We start from the raw sequence: 26401 nt of genomic DNA on the forward strand, positions 1-26401 counted from the left end.
CAAGCTGCCCTCTCCATCCCAAAACAGCCTCTGAGGCAGGGGAACAAATGTCAATTCTTCTGGTTTATTCTCTGTCTAGATAGTTTTCGCCTTCCTGGCTTGGCTTTAAATGTAGACTGGGTAGATGGCTGCTAAGGGACCCATATGTTTGGTTCTGGGAAGAAAGACTGCAGGAAATAGCAGTCTGCCCAAGGGATTCCCTCTCACCATCCTCTCACTCCAGAAGTCCCTCCACAAAACACAGGTTGCCAGAGGCAGCTGGCTAGCCAGCCAAAAGACAGATTTAACACCCCACTGAAAAGGAAGGGAAACAGCAAAGCAGGGATGTGAAACTGGTGACTTGGGTAGGGAAACTAAGAGAACCAATCCATCAAAGGCCACCCCTGCATCTACTTAGTAGCTACCCCCAAGCATTAACCCCCGCCCCTGTTGTAACCAAATAAAAACCACCATTATACATTTGTTTTCTAGGTAATTGTGGTATTGTTGTTGGGGGGCGGGGGCAGTCCTCTAATCTCAAATTCTAACACAGAAAACTGGTGGTCATACAACAGCAATACCTTTCACTTGTCCTTCGAATGATTTAGAAACCTGGTAATTACAAAAAAGAGGATAGGTAGGAGCTTGTTGCTGGTCTTAGAGATGAGAAAGTCAAGCTGAGGTTCTGCTTCCTTCATTTGGTATGTCCAGGAGGTATGCTGTAGGTGGGGGGCAGCCTTGACATAACTGGAGAGGGGAGAGAGGGGGAGATAAAAGAATAAAAACAGTTCCAGCCAAGGAACTTCCTGGTATGGTTCCCCTCTAGTCCCATGCTCTTGTGCCCAGAAAGTCAATAGTTCTCTGTGGATCAAGGAGCACAGGGGGCCTTGAGAGGAGAATCCAGGTTAGCCACCACACTTGTCAGCACAATGCTATAGTTCAGCGTCATTTTGCCAAGCAACAGTAGTGACAACCCTTCGAGAAGGATCAAGAGCTCGTCTTCTCATTAAAGAGGGTTTCCCTCAATGTTCTTGGGCGAAGAAAAGAGGGAGAAAGAAAGCTGCTGTAAGAGAGGAAATGAGAAAGAAATAGAAGAAACCCAGAGAGCGAGAGAAGGGAGCATGTTGGGCACAGCTTAGACCCGGGTATGCCTACAGGTTCGCGAGGTGCCTGAGGCTGAGGGAGCCGTAGAAGTGGATGGGGACTCCTCATCTGTTGTGTCTCCCTGCTCTTCCTTGTGGAGGCCGAGGTTGATGTGGGTCTGCAGGGCTGCTGGGGTCAGCCACTCCCTGGGGAGGCAACTTTGGAGGAAAGGGATGCACGAGCTGAAGTAGGCTAGGCGATTCACCCAACGGGGGATCTCCTTCCCACACAGGATCTACAGAGCAAACAGAAAAGGAACATTGTTACCAGCACCAAGGCATGTGTATCACGAGACTGCTATAACCACCACCTCCTCCTCCTCCCCAGTCAGTCAATGGTCTGGATTCCTCAGTGCTTAGAAGATTCCTGTTTGATTACAGGGGCTATCTTTTGAGGTCACAGCCAGCCATAAACTCAAACAATGTAAGCTGCTTCTTGGGGTGCCTTCGGCAAACTCCCAAGTGACTGGCCAGCCCAACCTGTCCCTCAATCAGTAGGTTTGGGGAAGGTGGGGAAAACTACTCCTGTCTGCTCTCTCCCCTCTGTCCGCTCTCTCCTTATTTGGGGCTCATAGATCAGAAAGCCAGTCCTGCGGGTAGCTCTCAGAACACAGTTGATGCCATTTTCACTCTGTAATGCCAAAAGATTTGGACTGACATTGCCCTGAGCTTCATTAAGCTGACAGTTGGCCGTAACCAGGTGAATGGATGATTGTGAGGAACTATTCTGTCTGCTCCCCACTTTCTGTAACACTGATGCAGTCAGGTTGATTAATCTACAAAGTAGATATATGCCATAGCACCTTGAAGTCCTTTTCTTATTGTAACTCTTAGCTCCTCCATTCTTCCTTAAAATAAACTACTGAAATAGTAAAAAACCCACCAAGAACAAATCCCACGGTCTTGTGGGTCCTACACATACCACATGCATGGCATTGTTTTGTGTATGCTCTCATGTGTACTGCCATGTTTTGTTTTGCTTTACTAATAACCATACAAAATCTGACATGATGGCATGGGATGGCTCAGGGGATTTTTTTTGTGACACAGACCCTTTCTCCCCTAGGACATGAGTCCAAATACATTTTTACTGAACAACAGTAGCATGTGGAACTACTTTAAAGTTTAGAGATAAGTGTATGAAACCCAGGGCACTGGTACTAAGCATCAGAGAAGTGAATACATGTCCCTTGAGTAGTTCTTTTGCTTCCAAAATTACTTGTAAACACCCAAATTATGTAGGAATCAGTAATTTTCATTTTGGGGACAAATTCCTACATCAGTGACTTCCTCATGGAGTCACCACTCCTCCCAAATTTCTAAACACCACTGCCAGGTCTTCTCATGGACCATATCCCTACATCATGGGTTTAAGAATAGTTAACAGGAAAGGATCTATAGCCCAGACTGATCCACAAGTCACAGTTTGAGAACCACTGAATAAGATTTTGTCAGCAGGTCATTTTAGTTCCATCCAGGATCTTAAGAAAATTCATTTTTTAAATTATATTATATAAATTTAGCCCAACACTCACCTTTGAAAAGCAAATATTTTACCCATCTATCTCCTTGAACCCTGACCAGTACCTCCAAACCTAGTACCCTTGCCTCCATTTTTGGTTGCATGCCCCTCAATCCCTTTTCCAGCCCCAGTAGCTCTGGTAACATACCGCCTCCTTGGAAAATGAATATATAAAATAAAAGGCCTTTTTTTTAAGTGTGCATTTAATTCTGGGGAAAAGTGCTGGATCAAAGCTAAGAAGGAATCACAAAAATACCATTAGAACAATGAACACAGTAGTGGAGCTTTTGGAGAATTAGTGCTAGAAAAAGAGAAGCAGAAGGAAGGAGTGGTTGGAGCAGCTGTTTTGTTTGATTCCTTTCACTGAGCAGCTCAAAGAAAACTGTGGCAATTGCTCCTGCCGTTCCCTATGTGGAAATGATGCTGAGGGCTTTTGCTTTTATTAGCTTTTTCACAGGGCAAATCAATCAAGCCAGGAGGAACTGTAAAATGTACTTAAGGACACGTGGACTTCAGGCCATCACTCACCAATTAGGGCAGTTTATGGAGCTCGAGGGCAATGATGAAGCCTAAGATCATGTCTACACTAGGAGTGCTACAGTGGTACAGCTACAGCAGCTCTGTAGTGTAGATGTGACAGGAGGGTGTCACAGGGCAATCCAGAGAGAGACCTTTCAGGCTTTAATCACAAACCAAAACCACTCTAGGTCTCCTTTGCCATCACCATATTGTACTGTGTTTTTCCAGCAGGCCACAGCCTGCAGTGTTATTTACATACATTTACAGTCCAGAGCCAGCTTCCCCTCTTTCTTCTAGGGCAGGGACCAGTACTAGCAGCAGTCAGTCTTGCCTCTCTCTGCCTCCTTCAGCTCCGTCCTCTTCCCCAGCATTGCCTTCCTGTCTGCTTATCTTATCCCAGGAGCTGGGGTTGCTTCCCCCTCAATCAGACCCTCAGCTGTAGTTCTCCTCAGTGAAGTGGCACCCTCAGTCAACTACCCGCCTTCCAGTAAGGTCCCCATTAATATATACAGTACTGGTGGGGAGTGGAGTGACAGGGTGCTAAGTTAGCTCCTGACTCAGCACACCCTGTTACCAAGGGGTTTTCCATAGCCGTAGGTAATCCACCTTGTTGAGTGATGGTCGCTAGGGCAGCAGAAGAATCCTTCCATCAACCTACATCGTCTACATCGGGGGTTAGGCAGGTATAACTACACTGCTCAGGGATGTGACATTTTCACACCCTGAGTGCTGTAGCTATGTCAACCTAGCTTTTAAGTGTAGACCAGGCCTGAGTAGTTCCCCTTCTGTCAGAGACAGGCCAGTCTGGGTCTTCACCACCACCAAAACCATCTTGTTACTATTCCACAGTGGAATAGGAATCTCAACAAGCTAGCAAAGGAAACTTTGGGAAATCCTAACAGTGGTACAGCCTTTTCCTTAGGTTTGAGCTGCCTGCTTTGCAATGTATTGTGGCTGGAGTAGTAGTACTTACCAGTCCAGAGATAATAGAGAAAATGAGATTAGACCAACTGAACTTAATTAAAGCTGTACAAGGAAAATGAAGAGGGAGAATTCCAATAGTATCTGAATCCCTGGAAACTCTGCCCATTGGAGCTCCCTGGGCAGAATAATCAGTTAGAAACATTACATCAGGAGAACAACTCACCTACCCTGATGGCCAGACACTGTTTCCGGCAGTGTAACCCTTTCCTGGGTGTCACACATGCCAGACAATGTGGAATACTTTTTTCTCCCCCAAGAAGGGCATTCCCTTCTGTGGAGGGATGTGTGCAAGTCCTTTGAGACACAACAGGTAAACTGTCTTGTATCAGAAACACTGGTCTCGATTTTTCTAGGTCAAAATAAACACCCATCATGCTTTCAAAAGGTACCAACTGGCTGCCCTAGGAAACTTAAAAGATCTGTAGTGAATCCTCATCTGGATTCCTGTCAGGCTTTACAGAGTCCCTGGGAGCAGAAGTCCTGAAAAGTGAATGGAATAAGGAATGCTGTCTTCTTCCAGTTTGTCTGAGGCAGGGCCGGCTCTAGGCACTAGCAAACCAAGCATGTGCTTGAGGCGGAACTTTTCAAGGGGTGGCACTCTGGCCCCCCCCCCCTTTTTTTTTTTGTGCTTGGGGTGGCAAAAAACCTAGAGCCGGCCCTGGTCTGAGGCTTTGAGAAGGCAGTTGAGGCTCCTAGCTGATTCTGCTAATTGGGACAGGGAGCCTTGTTGCACTAAACAAGCCCTTTAAATTGACTGTAAAGATGCTTATCCCCCCTCATAAAATGAAGACAGGGAGCTACGAGGGCTGGACTAGGCTGCATCAAACTGAACTCTGAAGAGGTAGCATGGGGATTCTTAGGCATCCATCTGAGAGAGAATACAGCTTGAGTAACACTAAGGTACCTCTCAAATGTGCCTCGATTTAAGGAACATTACATGAAGGCCTTATCTACACTACCAAGTTTTGTCACCAAAACTGCCATTTGTCAACCCAAACAGTGAATGCGTACACACTGGGAGGCAACTTTTGTCGGGGACAATGTCTGGTTTTGGCAAAAAAAAAAAAATACATCCACCCTCACAAGAGATTTATGTCTTTTTCCTCTACATTTTTTTCGACAAAGTGCAAGTATAGACACCACCCTTCATTTCATTGCTTTAATTGGCCTCCAGGAGGTGTCCCGCAATGCCCATCCTGACTGCTCTGATCAGCAGTTTGAACTCCACTGCCCTGCAGCCAGGTAAACAACCATCCGTCCCTCCCTCATAGAAGCCCCGGGAATTTTTGAAATTTCATTTCCTGTTGGCTCGGCATGGAGAGGCCTCATTGCATCTTCCCAGGTGACCATGGCAGGTTATAGCAGCAAACGCTCTCCTGCTTGGACCACAGCAGAGCTGTTGGATCTGCTCAGGATATGGGGAGAGGAGGCTGTGCAGTCCGACCTGTGCTTGAGCCGTAGGAATTGGGATATCTACGGGCAGATTTGGCTTATGTGAAAAGAGCTATGATCAGGACATGCTGCAGTGCAGAGCGAAGATTAAGCAGCTGATGCAAGCGTTACCATAAGGTGAGGGAGGCAACCCGCCACTCCGCTGCTTCACCTAAGATCTGCAGGTTCCATAAGGAGCTGGATGCTATCTTGATGGTGACCCCACCTCCATCGCCAAGAGCCCCGTGGATACTTTCGAGGACACAGAAATGGCGGAAAGAGGACCTAACCCGGAGGAAGAAGTTATTGATGAAGAGGTGGAGTTAGATGAGGATGTGCAGCTCCCAGCAGGGTCGCCCAGTGAGGCGGGCAGCCAGGAACTGTTCTCCACTCCAGAGGTACCTAGCCAGTCTCAGCAGTTGCTCTCAGCAGTGAGCCAGAAGCTGGAGATGAGACTTCTGGTAAGTGGCTGTGGCTTGTGTAGTGCGCAGGTGGGCTCAGGGCAAAGAAATGTGGGAGGCTGTCTGGGTTTCTGTGAGCTGGACATTTCCCTGTGTAGCTAATCAATATGGCGGAACAGGGTGATGCATGCTGAGATCTCACGGGAATCCTCCAGAGAGATCTCGAAGAAAGTTTCCTGGAGGTACTCGGTAATCCTCTGCTAAAAGTTCCCTGGCAGAGCAGCTTTGTTCCTTCCCTCATTGTAGGAAACTTTCCCGTGCCATATGGAAATCACTTGTGGGGAGACCAAAGCGGCACATAGGCGAGCAGCATAGGGAGCAGGGCGGAAGCCACAAGCATGGAGTGGATGTACCTTCGTTTCCCTGCTTACCCTTAGCAGTGAGATGTCTGCTAGAATTATCCCCACCTGTGGAAAAGTATGGGAGAATTTTAGCATTTGTTCCCTAGAATGCTGCACCATGACCCTTGCAAAGAGTGTGTGCTCTTTTCTCCATGTGGAGCGCCCCTTCTTCCCCCCGCCAACACTCACCATGCTTTGGATGTTCGCAGAGATGTGTACCTGGCTAGAGTCAGTGAGAAAGTGACAGCAATGTTGCAAAAGGTGTATTTAATTGAAACGTTTCAATGTTGTGTGTAAATTTAACAATCTCGCTTCTGTGCATTGTCCCCTGTGCTTTACCAGATGTGGCCTTCAGGAACACCCCACGCACCCCTGCCGAGCGTCTCCACCAGATAAGATAGTGCCCAAGATGCAGCGAAGATGACATGTTCTGGGACATCCTGCAGTGCTCCAATTCAGAAAAAAGGGAATGAAAGGAGTGCTGGGAAGCCAAATAGCATGACAGAAAAGAGAATAATGCATTTGTTAAGGATGCTAATGAGCGGATGATTAAAGTAATGGAGGAGCAAACGCAGATGCTGAAGTCCTTAATAATACAGCAGACTGAGTAGATCAGTGCTTGACCTCCACTGCAGCACATTCAGAACTCTTTTCCATGCCCTGCCAAACTCCTCCCGCTCATTTCTTTCCACCTTCTGGGACTTCTCGGTTTCCTCTTCACTCCACCCCCTCGGACAACTTTCACAATGATAGCTGGACCTACACACAGCTGTGAAAGTCTGCCCTTCTCTGGTTCCTCCTTTCCCGCCAAGCATCTGTATGTTTGTGTGTGCTATTTCTTGTGCAATAAAAGAAAACTTTTATAATGGTAAATCATCTTTTTTTTGGTACAAGATGAGATTGCAGGCACTGCCAATACATGCACAGGCATTTTAATCACTTTATTATAGGAATATAAGGCCCCAAATGTCACCATTGCCCCCTAGGAAAACTACATGTAATGTAACATTAAAGCAATTAAGACAAAGAGATATGTCAAAGTGCTGCCTCAAAGCCTCCCTGCTTCAAATAGCTACTCTCTGGGCTCCTCTGACAGCCCTGGTACCTGGCTGCTCAAAATCAGTGGCCAAGGAGTCTGCCTAAGCATTCCACCCCTGAGCAAACCGTTCACCCTTAGCTTCACAGAGATTATGCAATATACGGCATTCGGCTATGACCACGGGAATATTATCCTCAGTAAGGTCCAACCTGCCATAAAGGCATCGCCAGCGTGCCTTTAATATGCCAAAGGCACATTCAACTGTCATCCGGCACCTACAGAGCCTGTTGTTGAACTGCTCCTTATTGCTGTCCAAGTGTCCCGTGTAAGGTTTCATGAGCCACGGCTATAAGGGGTACACAGGGTACCCCAGGATCACTATGGGCATTTCAACCCCCCGCACCTGTAATCTTCTGGTTAGGAAAGAAAGTCCCCGCTTGCAGCTTTCTGTACAGGCCTCTGATCCTGAAGATGCGTGTGTCATGCACCTTCCCAGACCACCCCACGTTAATGTCAGTGATCCACAAGTGCCTGCAACACCATGGAGAAGTACCCTTTCCTATTGATGGACTTCATTACAAAGTGGTCTAGTGCCAAAATTAGAATGTGTGTGCCATCTATCGCCTCTCCACAGTTAGGGAAACCCATTTCTGCAAAGCCGTCCACTATTTCATGCACATTTCCCAGTCATGGTCCTTCGTAGCAGGTTATGATTTATTGCCCTGCACCCTTGCATTAACGCAGCCCCAACGGGCGACTTCCCCATTCCAAATGGATTCGCGACTGACTAGTAGCAGTCTGGAGTTGCCAGCTTCTACACAGCGATTGCCACATGCTTCTCTACTGAGAGGGCAGCTCTCATTTTGGTGTCCTTGCACTGCAGGTCTGGGGCCACCTCTGTGGACAGTTCCAGGAAGGTGCTTTCCGAATCCAAAAGTTCTGTAGCCACTGCTCGTCATCCCACACCTGCATGACAATATGATCCCACCATTCAGTGCTTGTTTCACGAGCCCAGAAGCGATGGTCTATCCTATGCACCTGCTCTGTGAATGCCAAAAGCAATCTAAAGTTGCTCCTATCCAGAACACGCAGAATGTCAGGCACCTGCGAGTCTTCCTCAGTTAGGAACTTCATGATTAACTGCACTGCCATCCACAATATCTTCATGACAGTTAACAGAGCTTAGCAGAGCAGTGTGGGATCCATCCCTTCTCACAAAGATGCTGGGGTGCACAGCAAAGAAGGGCCGCTGAAAAAATGCCGTGAAAGAAAGCCGGAAGCCCATGGAGTGCTGGAAAAGAAAGTAATGCATCATGGGACATTTAGCACTGTCCCAAGATGCACCGCGATCCACTCTGTCATCCCACAACACCTAGCAACAGAAGGACTGTGGGATAGGTACCCACAGTACATTGATCACATTGTCAATGATGGTGCCCCCACTGTGGACGCGATCTGCCGACACAGGAAGCAAGTGTGAACATGAAATTGTGATTTGTATTATGTCGACTTTTGGGTGTCGACATCACTTTTGTTGACACAAATTGGTAGTGTAGACAGTGGCCATTTGAGAGGTACAGCTACTAGAGAAAAAATCCCAAATACACATTCCAGGAACAGTTTTTCTTGTTCATACAAAACCCCTGTGAATTGTATCCATTCATTGCTGTTGGCCCTGGACCTTCCACAGCTTCTGTATTCAATCTGAGCTATTCCTCTTGCGCCACTACATTTTGGTGCCATGGGGGCTCTCACTGCTCCTACAGACAGATTCAACACTGTGGGCTAGCGAGAGTAGGTACTGAGAGTCACTACTTATCCCCATGTACGTCCTGCATCTTCCCCCACCTTCCTTCTGGATTAACGGCTCACACTAAAACCTGCACACTTCATGCATTGCCCCCATTTGAGGCAGGAAACTTCTGTAGCAGCTGTGTGTACTTACTGCTGCCACTAGGCGGCATTTTACAGTAGAGAAGTTGGCTTCCCTTTACTAGAAGTTCTTCTGGGGTGTGTGGCCAAGAGCTGCAAATGGCCCCGTTGCTGTCTGGGAAGCCAAGTGGAAACACAGTTCAGACATACAGAGCAGAAGCCAAAAGTGAGGGAGAAATGGGAACTGACAGTCTGGAATCTATTTCTGTGGAGCTTTCAAGTCCACACCAGTGCTTCAGCTCACCAATCTACAAGTTATGCAGGAAATAGAGAGGGCCTCTGAGCCCCTGAAGTCAGGCCCAATTCCCATCCTCCAACGTATCAGAGTTGAATTCATTTAAATGAAGGAAAATAGCAGAAATTTATAACATCCATCATGTGCTTAAAGCACGTTATTGCTGGCAGCCACATCCTTTACTACTGCTGGAACTGACAGCTGGGTAATCTGACCCACATACGCCAGAAATGCTACTTCACATGCAATAGGAGAGTGACAAAAAGTGTGATAAAAAACATTTGGAATAACGCAACAGGAAACTATCGTCCCTAAATGGTACTATGCAGCAAACTGAATAGTTCCCCAAATATCACTGATATTTAGGTTTAGACCAATATCTCCAAATACCCCTGTGATATTTGGGATATCTAGAAATGTACTGGGGACCTAAACATGAGAATGGGGATAAGGAGGGAACACAGTTAGCAGGAATGTGAGAGAAGAGCCACAAGAATGATTAAAGGATTAGAAAACCTGCCTTATAGTGATAGACTCAAGAAACTTAATCTATTTAGCTTAACAAAGAGAAGGTTAAGCAGGGAGTCTATTGCAGTCCATAAGTGCCTACATGAGAAACAAATATTTAATAAAGGGATCTTTAGTCTAGCAAAGAAGGTATAATATGATCCAATGGCTGGAAATTGAAGCCTGACAAATTAAGCCTGGAAATACATTTTGAACAGTAAAAAGAAAAGGAGTACTTGTGGCAGTAGCTCACGAAAGCTTATGCTCAAATAAATTGGTTAGTTTCTAAGGTGCCAAAAGTACTCCTTTTCTTTTTGCGGATACAGACTAACACAGCTGCTACTCTGAAACCTGTCATTTTGAACAGTGAGGGTGATTAACTTTTGGAACAACTTCCTGGTGGATTCTCCATCACTGGCAATTTTTAAATCAAGACTGGAAGTGTTTCTAAAAGCTCTGCTCTAGGAATTATTGTGGGGAAGTTCTATGGCCTGGGTTATACAGGAGGGCAGACTAGATGATCACAATGCTCCATTCTGGCCTTGGAATCTATGAATCAGTGGCAAGTAACAGACCACAGGATCTTCTGCTACATTACTGATCACAGCTTCATAGACTGAGAGAACATAGTAGAGGGATAAAACTGACTTCACTGGAGTCACCTAGCTGAGATCTAGTACCATGGACCACATTTTTTGTATAATGATCTCACCTACCTAACGTTACGTTCTCTTTTAGTGACTACAGGGAACGTCAGCCTCAGCAAGATTACTATAGCATGTCAATGGACCCTTCAATGGAAAAAATAAGTCTCTGGTCCCTTCCCCTGCAGTGATACAATCTAAAGTGAAACCTGACGGCTAGAGAGGCTTGTTAATGGAAAAGAGAACTTCGCCACTGCAAGGAGGTTCTATCCTGCAAATCCCAGGAGGAATGCCTCCCTCATCTACTCTCCTCCCATCCTATCCCCTCTCATCTTACCCCACCCCCCATCCAATTTTCATATGCTCCTCCCTCTGAAGACCTCGGAGGTCTGTAAGAAGGGCAGGGCCGGCTCCAGGCACCAGCGAAGGAAGCAGGTGCCTGGGGTGGCCAATAGAAAGGGGCGGCACGTCCGGGTCTTCGGCAGCAATTCAGCAGCGAGTCCTTCATTCCCTCTTCCTCGGCAATTCGGCGGCAGCTCAATCGGGTTATTCTTTTCTTTTTTTTTTCTTCGCCGCTTGGGGCGGCAGAAAAGCTGGAGCCGGCCCTGAGGAAGGAAGTCCTTGTCCTGCAAACCTTAGGACACCTGCAGCAGGATGGGACTGCAGACAACAGGAGGTCTGAGCCTTTTCAGACCCTGACAGACTTACATTGCCTTGTTGGAGGCCTAATAAACTCTCTAGACTCACTTGAGGTAGGCACATCTCAGCAGTTTTGGTGTGTATTACCTTTCAAGAATGAGAGTTTGTAAGAACAACACTGTACAATCCTCACACATTATAAAATGCAGAGTGACGGTTACACTTCTCAAACACAACTCCCAAACCATCTTAACTCTATCTCCATGCCCGGGCCCTCAGAAATCAGAAACTCCTACTTCTTAATCCAACCACTACAGAATTTCCTTTCATCAGTGACCACAAAGACTAGAAAGCTTCAACATTAAGCATATAATTGTTGCGCTGCTTCACAACCTTCTTTAGGATCATACTTAGAATGCACACAGAATTTTACAAATTTCTGATTAGACTAACAACACAGTGAAGGCAATCATTTCCCACACCTCATTAAGGGCCTGATCCAAAGCCTCATGAAGTCAATGTGAGTCTTCCCAAGGGCTTTGACTCAGACTCTAAGGGCAGAATCCTGCAAGGAGCTGAAGGTATTCAGTACATTGTAGATGGCTCTCATCAAGCCCTCAGAACCAGGCCTTGTGATTCAATGTGGCAACCAGTTCTACAGATGCCAGAAGACACAGACTGGCAGGTCTCCTTTTACAAACTTCATATGCCAGATTATGCTATTGTGCAAATGTTGTGTGAAAAGAAAAAGAGTTACTGTGTTGACAACGCAGCACAATTAACATTTGGGCATTCATAGATTAAATTTTAGAATCAATGCTCTGTGGTGCATGCTTTTAATGCTCTGCATGCAAAGAAGGGAAGATGGCAGCCTCACATCTCTATAAAGGCAGAGTTACGGGAGCCTGGGTACCTTGGGGACAAGTGCAACTTGAACTCCATACTTCCTGGTTGTCTAACATGAGGTTTGTTTGTTTTAAACAACATTCCTGAAAGGTAACATGCACTCAAGCATGAAACCATAACTTGAGATGTAGCGAAAAACAACTTCACATAAGAACTGCCATAATGGGTCAGACTAATGTCCATCTAGCCCAGTATCCTGTCTCCGACAGCAGCCAAATCCAGAGCTTCAGGGGAAGTGTATAGAACAGGGCAATTTTTGAGAGATCCAGCCCATCTTCCCCTCTGCTTCTGGCAGAGGTTTAGGGTCACCTCAAACACAGAATTATGTCCCTGATTAGCTTAGCTAATACCCATTGATGGACCTATCGTCCATGAACTTATCTAGTTCTTTTTTGAACTCCGTTATACTTTTGGCCTTCACAACATCCCCTAGCAATGAGTTCTATAGGTCAATTGTGCACTGTGTGGAAAAAGTATTTCCTTTTGTTTCTACAATAGAACCTCAAAGTTACAAATACCTTGGGGAATGGAAGTTGTTTGTAACTCTGAAATGTTTGTAACTGAACAAAACGTGTTGGTTGTTGTTTCAAAAGTTTACAGCTGAACATTGACTTAATACAGCTTTGAAACTTTACAGTGCAGAAGAAAAATGCTGCTTTTGACCATCTTAATTTAAATGAAACAAGCACAGAAACAGTTTCCTTACCTTGTCAAATTTTTTTTTAAACTTTCCCTTTTATTTTTTTAGTAGTTTACATTTAACACAGTACTGAACTGTATTTATTTCTTTTTTTGGTCTCTGCTGCTGCCTGATTGCATTTTTTTGGTTCCAAATGAGGTGTGTGGTTGACCAGTCAGTTTATAACTCTGGTGTTTGTAATCTGAGATTCTACTGTATTAAACCTGCTGCTTATTAATTTCATTGGGTGATCCTTGGTTTTTGTTTGTGAGGAAAAGCAAATAAAACTTCTCTATTCACTTTTTCCATTTCATTTATGATTTTATATATCTATCATATTTCCTCTCCTTTGTCTCTTTTCTAAACTGAACAGCCCTAACCTTCTGAGTCTCTCAACATATGGAAGCTGTTCCATACCCTGGATCATCTTTGTTGCCCTTCTCTGAACCATTTTCAGTTCCATTATATTCTTTTAGATATGGGGTGACCAGAACCAGACACACTAAACCATGGATTTATATTGTGGCGCATGAGATTTTTGGTCTTATTTTCTATCACTTTCCAAATAGCTCCTAACATTTTGTTAGCCTTTTTGACCACTGCTGCGCATTGAACTGACGTTTTCAGAGAAGTATTCATGACGTCTCCAAGATGTCTTTCCTGAGTGATAACAGCTAATTTAGAGCCCATCATTATATATTGCTATTTTTTCCAAAGTGCATAACTTTGCACTTATCAATGTTGAATTTAATCTGCCATTTTGTTGCCAAGTCACCCAGTTTTGTGAGATCCCTCTACAACTCTGCACAGTCAGCTTTGGACTTAACTATCTTGAATAATTTTGAATATGCAAGCACTGCCATTTCACTGGCAAATCCCTTTTCCAGATCATTAAATAATACGTTGAACAGTACAGGTCCCAGTACAGACCCTTGCAGGACCTTGCTGTTTACCTCCCTCCATTGTGAAAATTGACCATTTACTTCTGGCCTTTGTTTCCTATCTTTTAACTAGTTACTGGTCCATGAGAAGACCTTCCCTGTTATCCCATGACTGCTTAGTTTCCTTCAAAGCCTTAGTAAAGTTTTCATGTTGGAATTAATTGTTTACACTAAATTTGTTTTATAGTTACCATGTAAAAACTTGAACTTACACCCCAGGGAGTGTAACTAGCCTGCATAGATCAACAAAATAGACTGAGTGGCAACATACCATAAAGCTCAGGCCAGACTGCATTCAGTGTGCATGCACTAAAGGAGCAGTACTGTGAATGGCCTTCATCTCACAGTGTAGAGAACAGCTGAGACTAGTAAATGAGTATGAATGGACTCAGTAGTTAACTTGTTTTCAGGGAATTGGTATCCTAAGGCCAGTGGGGAAAGGGGTGAGAAGCTTTAAAATCAGCGCAAGCAGGGCTGCCCAGATGCCCAGATTCCCCTGTGCCATCACTTTCTGGTCCACCCTGGGTGTGACATGGTCCTCATGGAGATTCTCCCTGGAATCCCAGTCACTTTCCTCGTGTAAAGTGAAACAAGCCCTCTGCACTGTCACAATGAACCTGGAAAGGAGGTTGCAAAAGGGAAAGAGCAGGAAGAAATGATGGGTCTGCCAAACTATCACTCATACTCCCTCTGCCTACTTGCAGGAACATGGCAGTTGCATCTCTATGTCCCCGTGCTAGAGGATATAGCTGCATGTATATAGGAATCCATGAGCAGAGAAGTTATGAGAGCAGAAAAAAAAATCAGGGTCAAATGAAACAGCTGGTTCTAGGGCTGTGGGTGAGGAAGTGCTATTTCAGCCCAAGCAACCAGGGCTCCAGTTGAGATGCTCAAAGGCTGAGAGTCTGGACTACAGGCCATCTTGATGAACAAAACAAGGAGTCAGATTCACCAATGGTATCAACCTGTTCAGCTGTAAACCAAGTATGCCATGTGAAGATGTTCCCCTGTGTGAAAGTCATTGAGACTAGGATTTAAGTACAGCAAGAAGATTCAGGATGACAAGATAGGTAACAAGTGGCCTAATAACAGAAGGCCCTCTAGGGAAGACTGAGTATAATTAAGACTGGGACTACTGGTGACACTTAGAATAATGGTTATCATACCAAATGGATGAATAACTGTAATTCACTCAAGCTATTGCAAGGGCACACAGAGGAATTCTTCTTTCACAGCAGGGTGTTCCTGCCAGGCCAATGGCTCAGAACAACCACAACTCAGAGATTCACCCCTTGGAGTGTGGATTCCATGCTGAACATGTCTTCTAGGCCAATCCCATTGTGTGTTGTGATGAGCTTCTTCCCTGAAGGGTTGACTCTGACACTCCAGTTTTTCTTTTCCCAGCTGCTCTTCTCTAACAACTATACAGAAGCAACAGGTTGGTGGAGTGGCGGGAGGCAGGGAAAGATCAGAGGTAGAATCCAGCAGCTGGTGGGGGTGGGGGTGGGGAATTGCTCCCAAACAAGACTCCCAATCCTGCAAAAACTAACTGCCACACCTAGGTAATTTGCTTACTCTTCTGACACTTCTTACTTATCAACTGGCTTCTGTTATAAGTCGGCTGGGCAGAATTTGATTTTTTTATACATGTAATTTCGGTGGTTATTATCAGTGTTTATATTTAAGCATTTTCTTCTATTTTTATGGTTTTAAATTTTCACAGTTGTGGGAAATTATGGGGGGTCCAAACAATAGAGGCTCAGGCCATAAATTATTTCATGAATGTAGTTATTGAGATTCAAAAAGTTAAAGCTTTACAGCCATTGAAACAGAAATTGTCAACATCACATGTCAAAATATACAAAGTAAACATCCTTAAATCAAACTAAGAACTCAAGCAGCATTTTTCTTATTTTGCCTATCTGTAAATTTCAATTATCATCAATGGAAATATTTTTGTGCCTGTGTTTATGGTAAAATTGACATTTTCTGATAAAAATCTAGTCCTTCCAAGCTTAGTTATAAGGATTAGGTTTTTCCTTGCCATCTAGAGCTGTGCAAAAGAGGAATATGTTTTCATGCCATTGCACATACAAAAATGTCATGCTGCCATGACCAGGAAAATTCAGGCCAGATCCTGAGCTGGTGAAAATTGGCATAGTTCCTCTGACTACAGTGGGATTATGCCAATTTATGACAGTTGAGAACATGTGCCTTTGTTTTTAATGAGATACCTGCAAATTTCATATAATTTGCTGGACAATAGGACCACTTTAAAATGGAAATGTAAGGGGTTTGTGTTCTTAATTCAAATTTCTTACCCACAAGTGCGGATAGATGGGGACTGAGGCTGGACCAAGAGTGAGCACAGGCAATTATTAAGAACGGCCATACTAGGTCAAACCAATGGTCCATCTAGCCCAGTATCCTTCCTTGAATAATGGGAGTACCAAAGCTTCAGGAGGAGTGTACAGAACAGGGCCATTTTGGAAAGTTCTACCTGTTTTCCCCTACCAGCTTCTGGCACTTAGAGGTTTAGGGTTGCCCCAAAGATGGGGTTACATGCCTGACCATTTTGGCTAACAGCCATTGATGGACCTATCCTCCATGAACTTATCTAATTCTTTTTTTAACTCAGTTATATTTTTGGCCATCACAACATCCCCTGGCAACACGTTCCACAGGTTAATGGTGCATTGTGTGAAAAAAGTACTTCCTTTTGTTTGTATTAAACCCGCTGCCTGTTAATTTCATTGGATGACTCCTGAGTTTTGTATTGTGGAAAAGGGCAAATAAAACTTCTCTATTCACTTTTTCCATATCATTCACAGTTTTATATACCTCTGTCATATCCCCTCCCCCCCAATCATCTCTTTTATAAGAGGTCTGCTACTAGGGTCCTTGATTTCAAAAGGGCAAATTAAAAAAAATTAAAGGAATTAGTTAGGGAAGCGGACTAGACTGAAGAACTCAAGTTTCTGAATGCGGAGGAGGCTTGGAATTACTTTAAGTCAAAGTTGAGGAAACTATCAGAAGCCTGCATCGCAAGCAAGGGGGAAAATTTGTGGAGAAGGGTCCAGACCAAACTGGATGAACAAGCATCTCAAATAGGTTATTAAGAGAAAGCAGAAAGCCTATAAGGAATAGAAGAAAGGATGGATCAGCAAGGAAAGCTACCTCTTGGAGGTCAGAAAGTGCAGAGGAAAAGTGAGAATTGCCAAAAGCCAAGCAGAGTTGGACCTTGCAAAGGAAATTAAAACCAATAGTAAAAGATTCCTTAGCCAACTAAATAAAAAGAAAACAAGGAAAGAAGAAGTGGGACCGCTAAGCACGGAGGATCGGGTGAAGATTAAAGATAATCTAGGCACTGCCAAACACCTAAATGAATATTTTCCCTTTTTTTAATAAGGGTAATGAGGAGCTTGGGGGCACGGGCAGCATGACTAATGGGAACGAGGTTATGGAAGCAGAAATCATCACATCTGAGGTGGAAGCCAAACATAAACATCTTAATGGAACCAGATCAGGGAACCCAGATAATCTCCATCCAAGAATGTTAAAGGAACTGGCACATGAAATTGCCACCCCAATAGCAAAGGATTTTTAATGAATATATAAACTTGTGGGGGAGGTCATACCCTATGTCTGGAGAATTGAAAAATATATTTAAGAAAGGAAAAAATAGTGACTGGGAAACTACAGACCCATGAGTTTGATCTTAATTGCAAGCAAGGACTTAGAACAAAATTTTGAAAGAGAGAGTAGTTAAATCCATAGAGGTAAATGGTAATCAGGATAAAATACAATAGGGTTTTACAAAAGGTAGATTGTGGCAGACCAACATAATCTCTTTCTTTGAGAAGATAACCAATTTTCTACAAAGAAAATGTAGTAGATCTAATCTACCTTGATTTCAGGAAGGCATTTGATGCAGTTCCACATGGGAAATTATTAGTTAAATAGGAAAAGATAGGAATTAATATGAGAATTGAAAGGTGGATAAGAATCTGGTTAAAGGGGAGATTACAAAAGGTCATACTGCAAGGTGAACGGTCAGCCTGGAGGGAGGTTATGAGTGGAGTTCCTCAAGGATAGGTCTTGGGACTGGTCCTATTTAACACTTCCATTAATGACCTTGGCACATAAAAGTAGCTGTGTGCTAATACAATTTGCAGATAACACAACATTGGGAGGTATTGCTAATACAGAGGAGAACCATAATATCATACAAGATTTGGATGACCTTGAAAACTGTAGTAAAAGAGCTAGGAAGAAAAGTGCAGGTCATGCACTTAGGGATTAACTACAAGACTTTTTTGCTATAAACTGGAGATGTATGAGTTAGCAGCAACAGAGAGGGAGAAAGATCTGGGTGTATTGGTTGATCACAGGATGACTATGAGCTGCCAATGTGATGTTACCATGAAAAAGGCTAATGCAATCCTGGGATACATCAGGCAAGGTATTTTCAGCAGAGACAGGGAAGTGTTAGTACCATTATCCAGGCACTGGTGAGACCTCATCTGAAATTCTGTGTGCAATTCATGTTTAGGAAAGATGATTTCACACTGGAACAGGTGCAGAGAAAGGCTTTTAGGATGGTCAGAGGTACGAAGAACCTACTTCACAAGAGGAGACTTAACGATCTTAGCTTGTTTAGCCTAACAAAATGAAGGCTGAGGGGAGATATGGTTGCTCTCTAGAAATGCATCAGAGGGAAAAACACCAGGACGGGAGAAAAGGAGTACTTGTGGTGGCACCTTAGAAACTAACAAATTTATTTGAGCATGAGCTTTCATGAGCTACAGCTCACTTCATCGGATGCATTCAGTGGAAAATACAGTGGGGAGATTTATATACACAGAGAACATGAAACAATGGGTGTTACCATACACACTGTAACGAGAGTGATCAGATAAGGTGAGCTATTACCAGCAGGAGACCTTTTGTAGTGATAATCAAGGTGGGCCATTTCCAGCAGTTGACAAGAATGTCACTCGATTACAGACCTAAAAGTGGTAATTCTTCAACAAAAAAACTTCAAAAACAGACTCCAATGAGAGACTGCTGAATTGGAATTAATTTGCAAACTGGATACAATTAACTTAGGCTTGAATAGAGACTGGGAATGGATGGGTCATTACACAAAGTAAAACTATTTCCCATGTTTATTCCCACCCCCACTGTTCCTCAGACGTTCTTGTCAACTGCTGGAAATGGCGCACCTTGATTATCACTACAAAAGGCTTCCCCCCCCCCCTTGCTGGTAATAGCTCACCTTACCTGATCACTCTTGTTACAGTGTGTATGGTAACACCCATTCTTTCATGTTCTCTGTGTATATAAATCTCCCCACTGTATTTTCCACTGAATGCATCCGATGAAGTGAGCTGTAGCTCACGAAAGCTTATGCTCAAATACATTTGTTAGTCTCTAAGGTGCCACAAGTCCTTCTTTTCTTTTTGCGGATACAGACTAACATTGCTGCTACTCTGAAACCAGGAAGGAAGAGGAGTTATTTAAGTTAAGGACCAAAACTGACACGAACAAATGGATATAAACTGTCTATCCATAAGTTTGGGCTTGAAATTAGACAAAGGTTTCTAACCGTCAGAGGAGTGAAGTTCTGGAAAAATCTTCCAAGGGGAGAAGTGGGGACAAAATAATTAACTTATTTTAAGACTGAGTTTAATAAATTTATGGAGGGGATGGCATGATGAGATTGCATACAGTGGCATATGGCCCATCCACAACTGCTTTTAGCGAATATCCCCAATGGCAAGAGATGGGACACTAGATGGGGAGGGTTCTAAGTTACTACACAGAATTTTTTCCCAGGTGTCTGGCTGGCTGGTCTTGCCCACGTGCTCAGGGTCTAACTGATCATCATATTTGGGGTAGGGAAGGAATTTTCTCTCAGGTCAGCTTGGCAGAGATACTGGGGGAATTTCAACTTCCTCTGCACCATGGGGCACGAGTCACTTGCTGGTTTGCACTAGAATAAATGGTGGATTCTCTGTAACTTGAAGTATTTAAATCAAGATTTGAGAACTTCAGTAACTCAGCCAGAGGTTATGGGCCTATTACAGGAGTGGGTAGGTAAGGTTTTGTGGCCTGCGATGTGCAGGTCTAACCAGGTGATCATCATAGTCCATTCTGGCCCTCATGTCTATGACTAAATTGAACAGCTCTAATCTTTTTAGTCTCTCCTTGTACGTCAGCTGATCCATACCCTTAATCATCTTTGTTGCCCTCTCTGAACCATTTATCTGTTAATCATTTTCATTGAGCTGAGAGAATCATTCAGTGCAGCCAAGAGTGTAAAGGTTAGTGATGAAAGAATAATCTTTTAGACTTTTATATAGCATATTTCATCCCAAGGAATTCTAAAATGCTTCATAAACTTAAACTGATAATAGAAGCTATTCCTAGAAATCTGCTCATTTCACTGCTTTACTGTGGCCAGACCTGAAATAAAACAGCTGCTGTATTCAACAGAAAAACTACACAACCTTATGGCAGGAAATAAAGAAAAATCACCTCCAATTGAAACTGCAGGAGGAATTTATGGATACAGAATGTCATTATTAATGAGCTTCTGTGGAATGCTGTAAATCATCATGGTACTTAAACTAAGAAAAAATATACAGCCCCTACCTGCAGCTAGCCACATCCAAAGCCCACTGAAGTAAGTTGGAGTTTTTCCATTCACTTCAGCGGATATTGGACCAGGCATGAAGCAAGCAATCACTTGCTGATGTTCTTTGTTTCCCTGTTATTTCTTCCTGCTGCCCATCACTCGTCCTAACTGTCTCTGCCCCCTGCCAACCATTAACCAGAATAGCTCATAAGTGTTTGCTGAACAAAATGCCATTCCCACAAACGCATCCCGTGGGCCTCATCTTTGCAGAACAAACCAACAGTAATGATTGCTGAAGAAACCTTGAATACTATTTGACTGGGATATGCTCAAGTTCAGCTTCCAAAAGCAGTTGCATTTTCAAAATCGGACACGGGTGCATTCAGAAGTAACCCACACTCCCATTCCAGCTCTGATCTCTCCAGTGACTTCCGGGATATTATGGGCTTCCTGTTTCCTAACTAATAATAAAGTTAGAGCTTGCACTCTGCTAAGTGTGGGTCTGGGAAGCTTTGGAGTCAAATTATTCACTGATGGCTAAAAAGCGGCTTTCTTGTTTGACCATTCCTTGATGCAGCAGACCTGCCTTGCTGACAATCAAACAATTTTTAAGGAAATCAGAACACTGCGGTAAATTTGTTGCACACAGCAGCAGGTTTGCCTTGGTTTAGAAAAGAAATACAGATCGCAAGAGGCCAATTAGTATGCTCCAGCCATCAGCTCCTCAGCACAGCTCTACCCTCCACCTTCCAATAGAACAAATTGCCCCATCCCAACATGGCTCCAACCGCCCTTATGAAGGATGACCCATTTACCCCCCACACCGAAAGCAAAAAACATAACTTCATCTGTCCACATAACAGGCATCTTAAGACTCCTTAACCCCCATTCCACCATGGCTTCAATTACACAGGGCACAAACCTATCCAGCATGATTCTATCAACCAGTGACAGACCTACACCCCCCTCCCTGCCACACACCACCACCTATTAATAGAGAGACCTTTGCCCAGAATTACAGGGGTGGGGTGAGGTACGAAATCTTGTATCCTATCTGGATATGGCTCCACCTGAAAATCATGTAGCATCAGGAATCGCCAGATACTTCCCAGACACAAGGTAAGTGTGGGAATATCTTTTATTGGACCAACCTCTGTTGGCGAGAGAGACAAGCTTTCCAGCTACATAGAGGAAACCTGCACAACACTTTAAAAAGACGAGCCTGGGAGCTTAAATTCATAACTTTGCTAGACACTAAAAATCATTGTCTTAATACAGACACTGAATGTATGGTTTATTATAACAATCTGTAACCCACTAACCCCACTTTCTGTGCTATGATTACACGGGTGTTAATGAGCCACTTCACCTTGAATGGTCCCTTAGAATATGTGATAACTGCTTATGCTAAACTATCTGTTCAACCTTGTACTTAGCTGTGACACTCGGAGTACCTTTCCCAGACCTGAAGAAGAGCTCTGTATAGCTCAAAAGCTTGTCCCTCTCACCAACAGAAGTTGTAATATCTTTTATTGGACCCTCACCCACCTTGTTTCTCTCATATCCTGGGACCAACATGGCTACAACACTGCATACAGACTCCTCCTACTAAGATTCCATTTGCATGCTTTCATCAGGTGTGCCTGCCCAAGCTGGCTCCATCTGCCCCCATAATCTTGATAATCTTAACATGCTGCCAGCCACTAGCAGCACCCTATCCACTAGACTGCTAGCTTAACTCCTGCATGCTAACACTCACATTAGCCCTCAGGTTGCGATACCCTGCATAATCCCTCATTCAGACTCCATTTGCCATTATCTTAGCAATTTCAAAGTAAGCGTTGCCAAGGATGACAACCCCAAATCATTTGGGGTTTGGATGTTTACCAAAGTTCAGAGAACCCAACTGCCTTTGTGAGCTTCTGGGCTAACCCTCATAGCAGGATGCTCTGAGTGAGGTGATGCTGAATCTGTTGAACCAGAACACACAAAAGACTTTTAGCTACGAAGCTCAGTGGTAACTGGTTCTGACAAGCTTGGAATCTCACCACACAGTTCAGCCCTAGTAAGGACATGGAACTATTTTACTGCAGATTGAACTAAACCAGCTCAGGGGCTTAGGAGTCTCTCTTTGTTCTTCTGGCAGCCAACTAAGGCTATCTAATAAAAAAATATATACTTTGCCCCTTACAGCACCTGTCATCAGAGGATCTGATGCACTTTGCAGATAATTAAGCCTCACACTATGCCCATGAAAGAGGGAAGTATTAGCATCACCATTTCACAGATGAGAAAACGGAGACACAGAGGTTTAGCAAACTTGTCCATTGTCGCACAGTGAGTCAGCGGCAGAGGAAATAGAACACGGGAATCCTAGCTCACAATTTCCCGTTCTAACTGCTGACCTCATACGCACTCTCCTTCCATTCCTGTTGGTGTTGGTAGCTGCCAGCAAGCAGGTCTTTGATCTGTGGGCAATCACAGACCTAGCTGGGGCTGAGAAGTGTGCTAGCCGGACTAAATAGGAGAAGCAATTAAGTTCCTTTTATGGAATAAGACAGATAAAACAAAAGAAGCTACCACCCAAAGGCTGGCGGATAAGCAGCCAAGCTTTTGCATGCTTCTTTAAATCAGACCTCTGAACTCTAGGTATTGTCTCATCACCAATTAATAGTGAGAATCCAGAGTCTGCATGAGCCAGTAGCTATGGCCCCAAGCATGTCTGAGCAACCTTGGTCTTGTGACATTGTGAGAACTGCCTAGTAGGACACAAGTTTCTTCAGTCACCTTCCTTTTATTCTCCCCAAGAAGACACTCCTCATCCATGAGATTTTCATCACTCTCAGCCCTTTAAAAAACAAAAACAAAACAAAAAAAAGTAACTATTGCCACCACTCTTAGTCCCAGAGCTTTGGTCACCAAAGTGGGCACTACGTTCACCATCCCTAGAACCAGCTTCATAAACCCATGACCCACCAACCAAAGTATCTTTCTAAATTCCCTCTCCATGATCCTGTCCAACTCCAGAGTCATCAAGCATCAGCAGAGAACTAATTCCTCAATACCATTCCCCACTGCCCATTTAGGAAACTACTCTTTGGCTCCACTTCCTGATCCAATTTGGGTGTGAGGGAGCTGTGATCACATGATGAAGAATTTCAGATAGGGAGGGGAGGATTAACACTGCCATAGACTGTCGAGAGGTGGCCAAGGCATACATGGGAAGGAAATGGATGCTTTCCACATCCCCACACTACTTTTCCATTTGGCCAATTTTGAACAAAGCAAAGCAGCTCTTTGGTCTACTGGTTCCTAGATTTCCAAAGAAATCCAATAGAGACAGAAGAGGGAGCATTTGGAAACTTTCAGTGGAGCATACTGGAATTTTTGCTAAGGATAGAGTCAGGAAGTGCAACACCACTGAAGTCTGTGAAGGTGCATGAATTTGTCCCAACATGCTCAGATAATCAGTTCAGCCTCAAGGTGCTAATCCAAACCAAACTTCTGAACCTTGCCAGGTTCCACTTAATCATTCCACTAGCCCACGCTGTAACGATGCTTGACAGATGGGGAACCTACTGGCTTGTGAGTGGAGGAATAAAGCAGGAAAAAGGCAGCAGCAGGTGCAAAAGGAGGGAAAAAACAAGCATGGTAAGAAGGGAATCTGGCACTGGGATGATACTGCTTCCCACAAGTGATTTTTACCAATCAAATCTAGATAGTCTTAGAAATATAGAGACTTCAAAAGAATAATCGCATGGGAGTTTGAACCAAATGTGCTAACTTCAGGATCAGTTTCAGTCTCTTTAAATAGTCTCTCTAGGTTTAAAAAAAAATTATGTGGTAATTTAGGAGACGATTTGGGATGCTTAACTCTCACCTCAGCATCCCAGAGAGCTCTTTCAGAACAAGTTTCTTAACCACGCAGCTGAATTCTGCTATCATTGATTTAAGCAGAATTATTGCCCATTCACACAGGCATATGTGAGCAGTGTTTGGCCCAATAGCTATCAGGGATTCTCTGTCTGTGCCCCAGGAGACCTGACCTGGTTGGATTAACTGATTCAGCCTTTTCCTGCTTGCCCCCATTATTTAAAAAAAGCAGCAGCAGGAGGGTTTCAGAGCAACTGTAAGACAGATAAATAACTCCAGGCTGGGAGGCTGCTACAAGATGCAGAAGGTTGTGACCTTTTCTGTGGCACTTCAGATAAATTACGCATACAAATCAGAAAGAAAATCATTCCCCTTTCAAGAGCAGGGAGCAAAGAACCAATACATGAACCGAGCACTGGCCCTTCTGTCACTGAAGCCCTGCAGTGTACTTCCAACATAAATGCCCTTTAAAATTAAAACCAGTTTGTGGTTCTCAATCCAGTACCTAATTATATGGACATCAGCTTGAGGATGTATCATCAAAAGGGACAGTTTGGAGCAGTCATGCATGATCTGTCATAGGGATCACAGAGCACACTTTTGTACAGTTTAAGACTTGCCTCTGCCCTAGAAGAATTTGAAAGGGAACCAGGTTATTAACAATAACGTTGCAGTTTGCTTGCACATTCACATCTGAAAATCTCTGCTGGAGGCTGCCACGTTCACTAATTTCCCACTCCCTTCCCAGATGAACCATGAAGGTACCACTAGGGGCAGCTAGGTGGGATCTGGGTTGCAGCTAGAATCATTTAGATGCCTAATATGTGGGTGCAGTCCAGTAGTTAGACATGTAAATGACTGTTAGGATATAGATATTCAGGCCTGTCTGTAAAGGCCTATACTCTAAGAATGTAGGTGTATTCTTATCACTTAGCTAGTTATAGAGGTATAAAAGAAAGAATCAAAATCACTGTCTGCCGGTGTAAGGTCCTTCTCTTACTATGACAGTCTGAGGCCCTGTGCTTAGGCTAAATCTTTGGCTAAGCAGCAGAGGCAGCCATAAGCTGGGAAGCGAATGGTCACATCCTCACATTCCAAACTAGTCACATTGAAATAAGGTGCTATTGGGGCTGTTAGGAATACAATCCTGTCCTGATAATGCCTATCGCCTCCAGAGAAAGGGAAGTGCCTAGAAGATGTAAAAGGAAACTTAGTTTGATAGCATCCTGTCTGGCAAGAACTCACTTATCAATAGCTGGGATGTGAAATCCTCATTTCTTTGTTGTTCTATCACTGTAGTCCCCATTTCCCTATTGTTTGTCTGTATAATCTCTTTCTGGTTTTGTGATTGTTTCTGTCTGCTGTATAATTAATTTTGCTGGGTGTAAACTAATTGGTTAAATAATCATGTTACAATATGTTAGGATTGGTTAGTTAAGTTTCAGTAAAATGATTGGTTAAGGTATAGCTAAGCAGAACTCAAATTTTACTGTATAGTCTGCAGTCAATCAGGAAGTGTGGGGGGGGGGGGGGAGAATGGGAACAGGGAATGGGGGTGGGGAAATTGGAATCATGTCCTGCTAAGGGCAGGAATGGGAACAGGGCCACAGGTAAGGCTCTGTGGTGTCAGAGCTGGGAAGGGGGACACTAAGGAAGGAAACTGGAATCATGCTTGCTGGAAGTTCACCCCAATAAACATTGAATTGTTTGCACCTTTGGACTTCAGGTATTGTTGTGGCACCTTAGAGACTAACCAACTTATTTAAGCATGAGCTTTCGTGAGCTACAGCTCACTTCATCGGATGCATACTGTGGAAACTGCAGAAGACATTATATACACACAGAGACCATGAAACAATACCTCCTCCCACCCCACTCTCCTGCTGGTAATAGCTAATCTAAAGTGATCATCAAGTTGGGCCATTTCCAGCACAAATCCAGGTTTTCTCACCCTCCGCCCCCCCACACACAAACTCACTCTCCTGCT

General features: G+C 44.0%; 1 protein-coding gene across 2 annotated transcripts in view; it reads right to left on the minus strand.

Moving 5' to 3' along the window:
* Positions 1-735: 735 nt before the first annotated feature.
* Positions 736-26401, minus strand: part of LOC141989170 (deubiquitinase DESI2-like) — a 76285-nt gene continuing 50619 nt past the window's right edge. Inside the window, exons 4-5 of one of the 2 annotated variants that reach the window (XM_074955568.1) lie at positions 23329-23389; positions 736-1357 (exon numbers count right to left, since the gene is read on the minus strand). In XM_074955568.1, the coding sequence (XP_074811669.1) occupies positions 1115-1357; positions 23329-23389 (304 nt within the window). In that variant the 3' untranslated portion in view covers positions 736-1114. The remainder of the gene's footprint in view (positions 1358-23328; positions 23390-26401) is intronic. The other variant, XM_074955566.1, reaches the window with a different exon arrangement.

Source organism: Natator depressus, chromosome 6 (assembly GCF_965152275.1).
Source record: "Natator depressus isolate rNatDep1 chromosome 6, rNatDep2.hap1, whole genome shotgun sequence".
Taxonomy (NCBI): Eukaryota; Metazoa; Chordata; order Testudines; family Cheloniidae; genus Natator; species Natator depressus.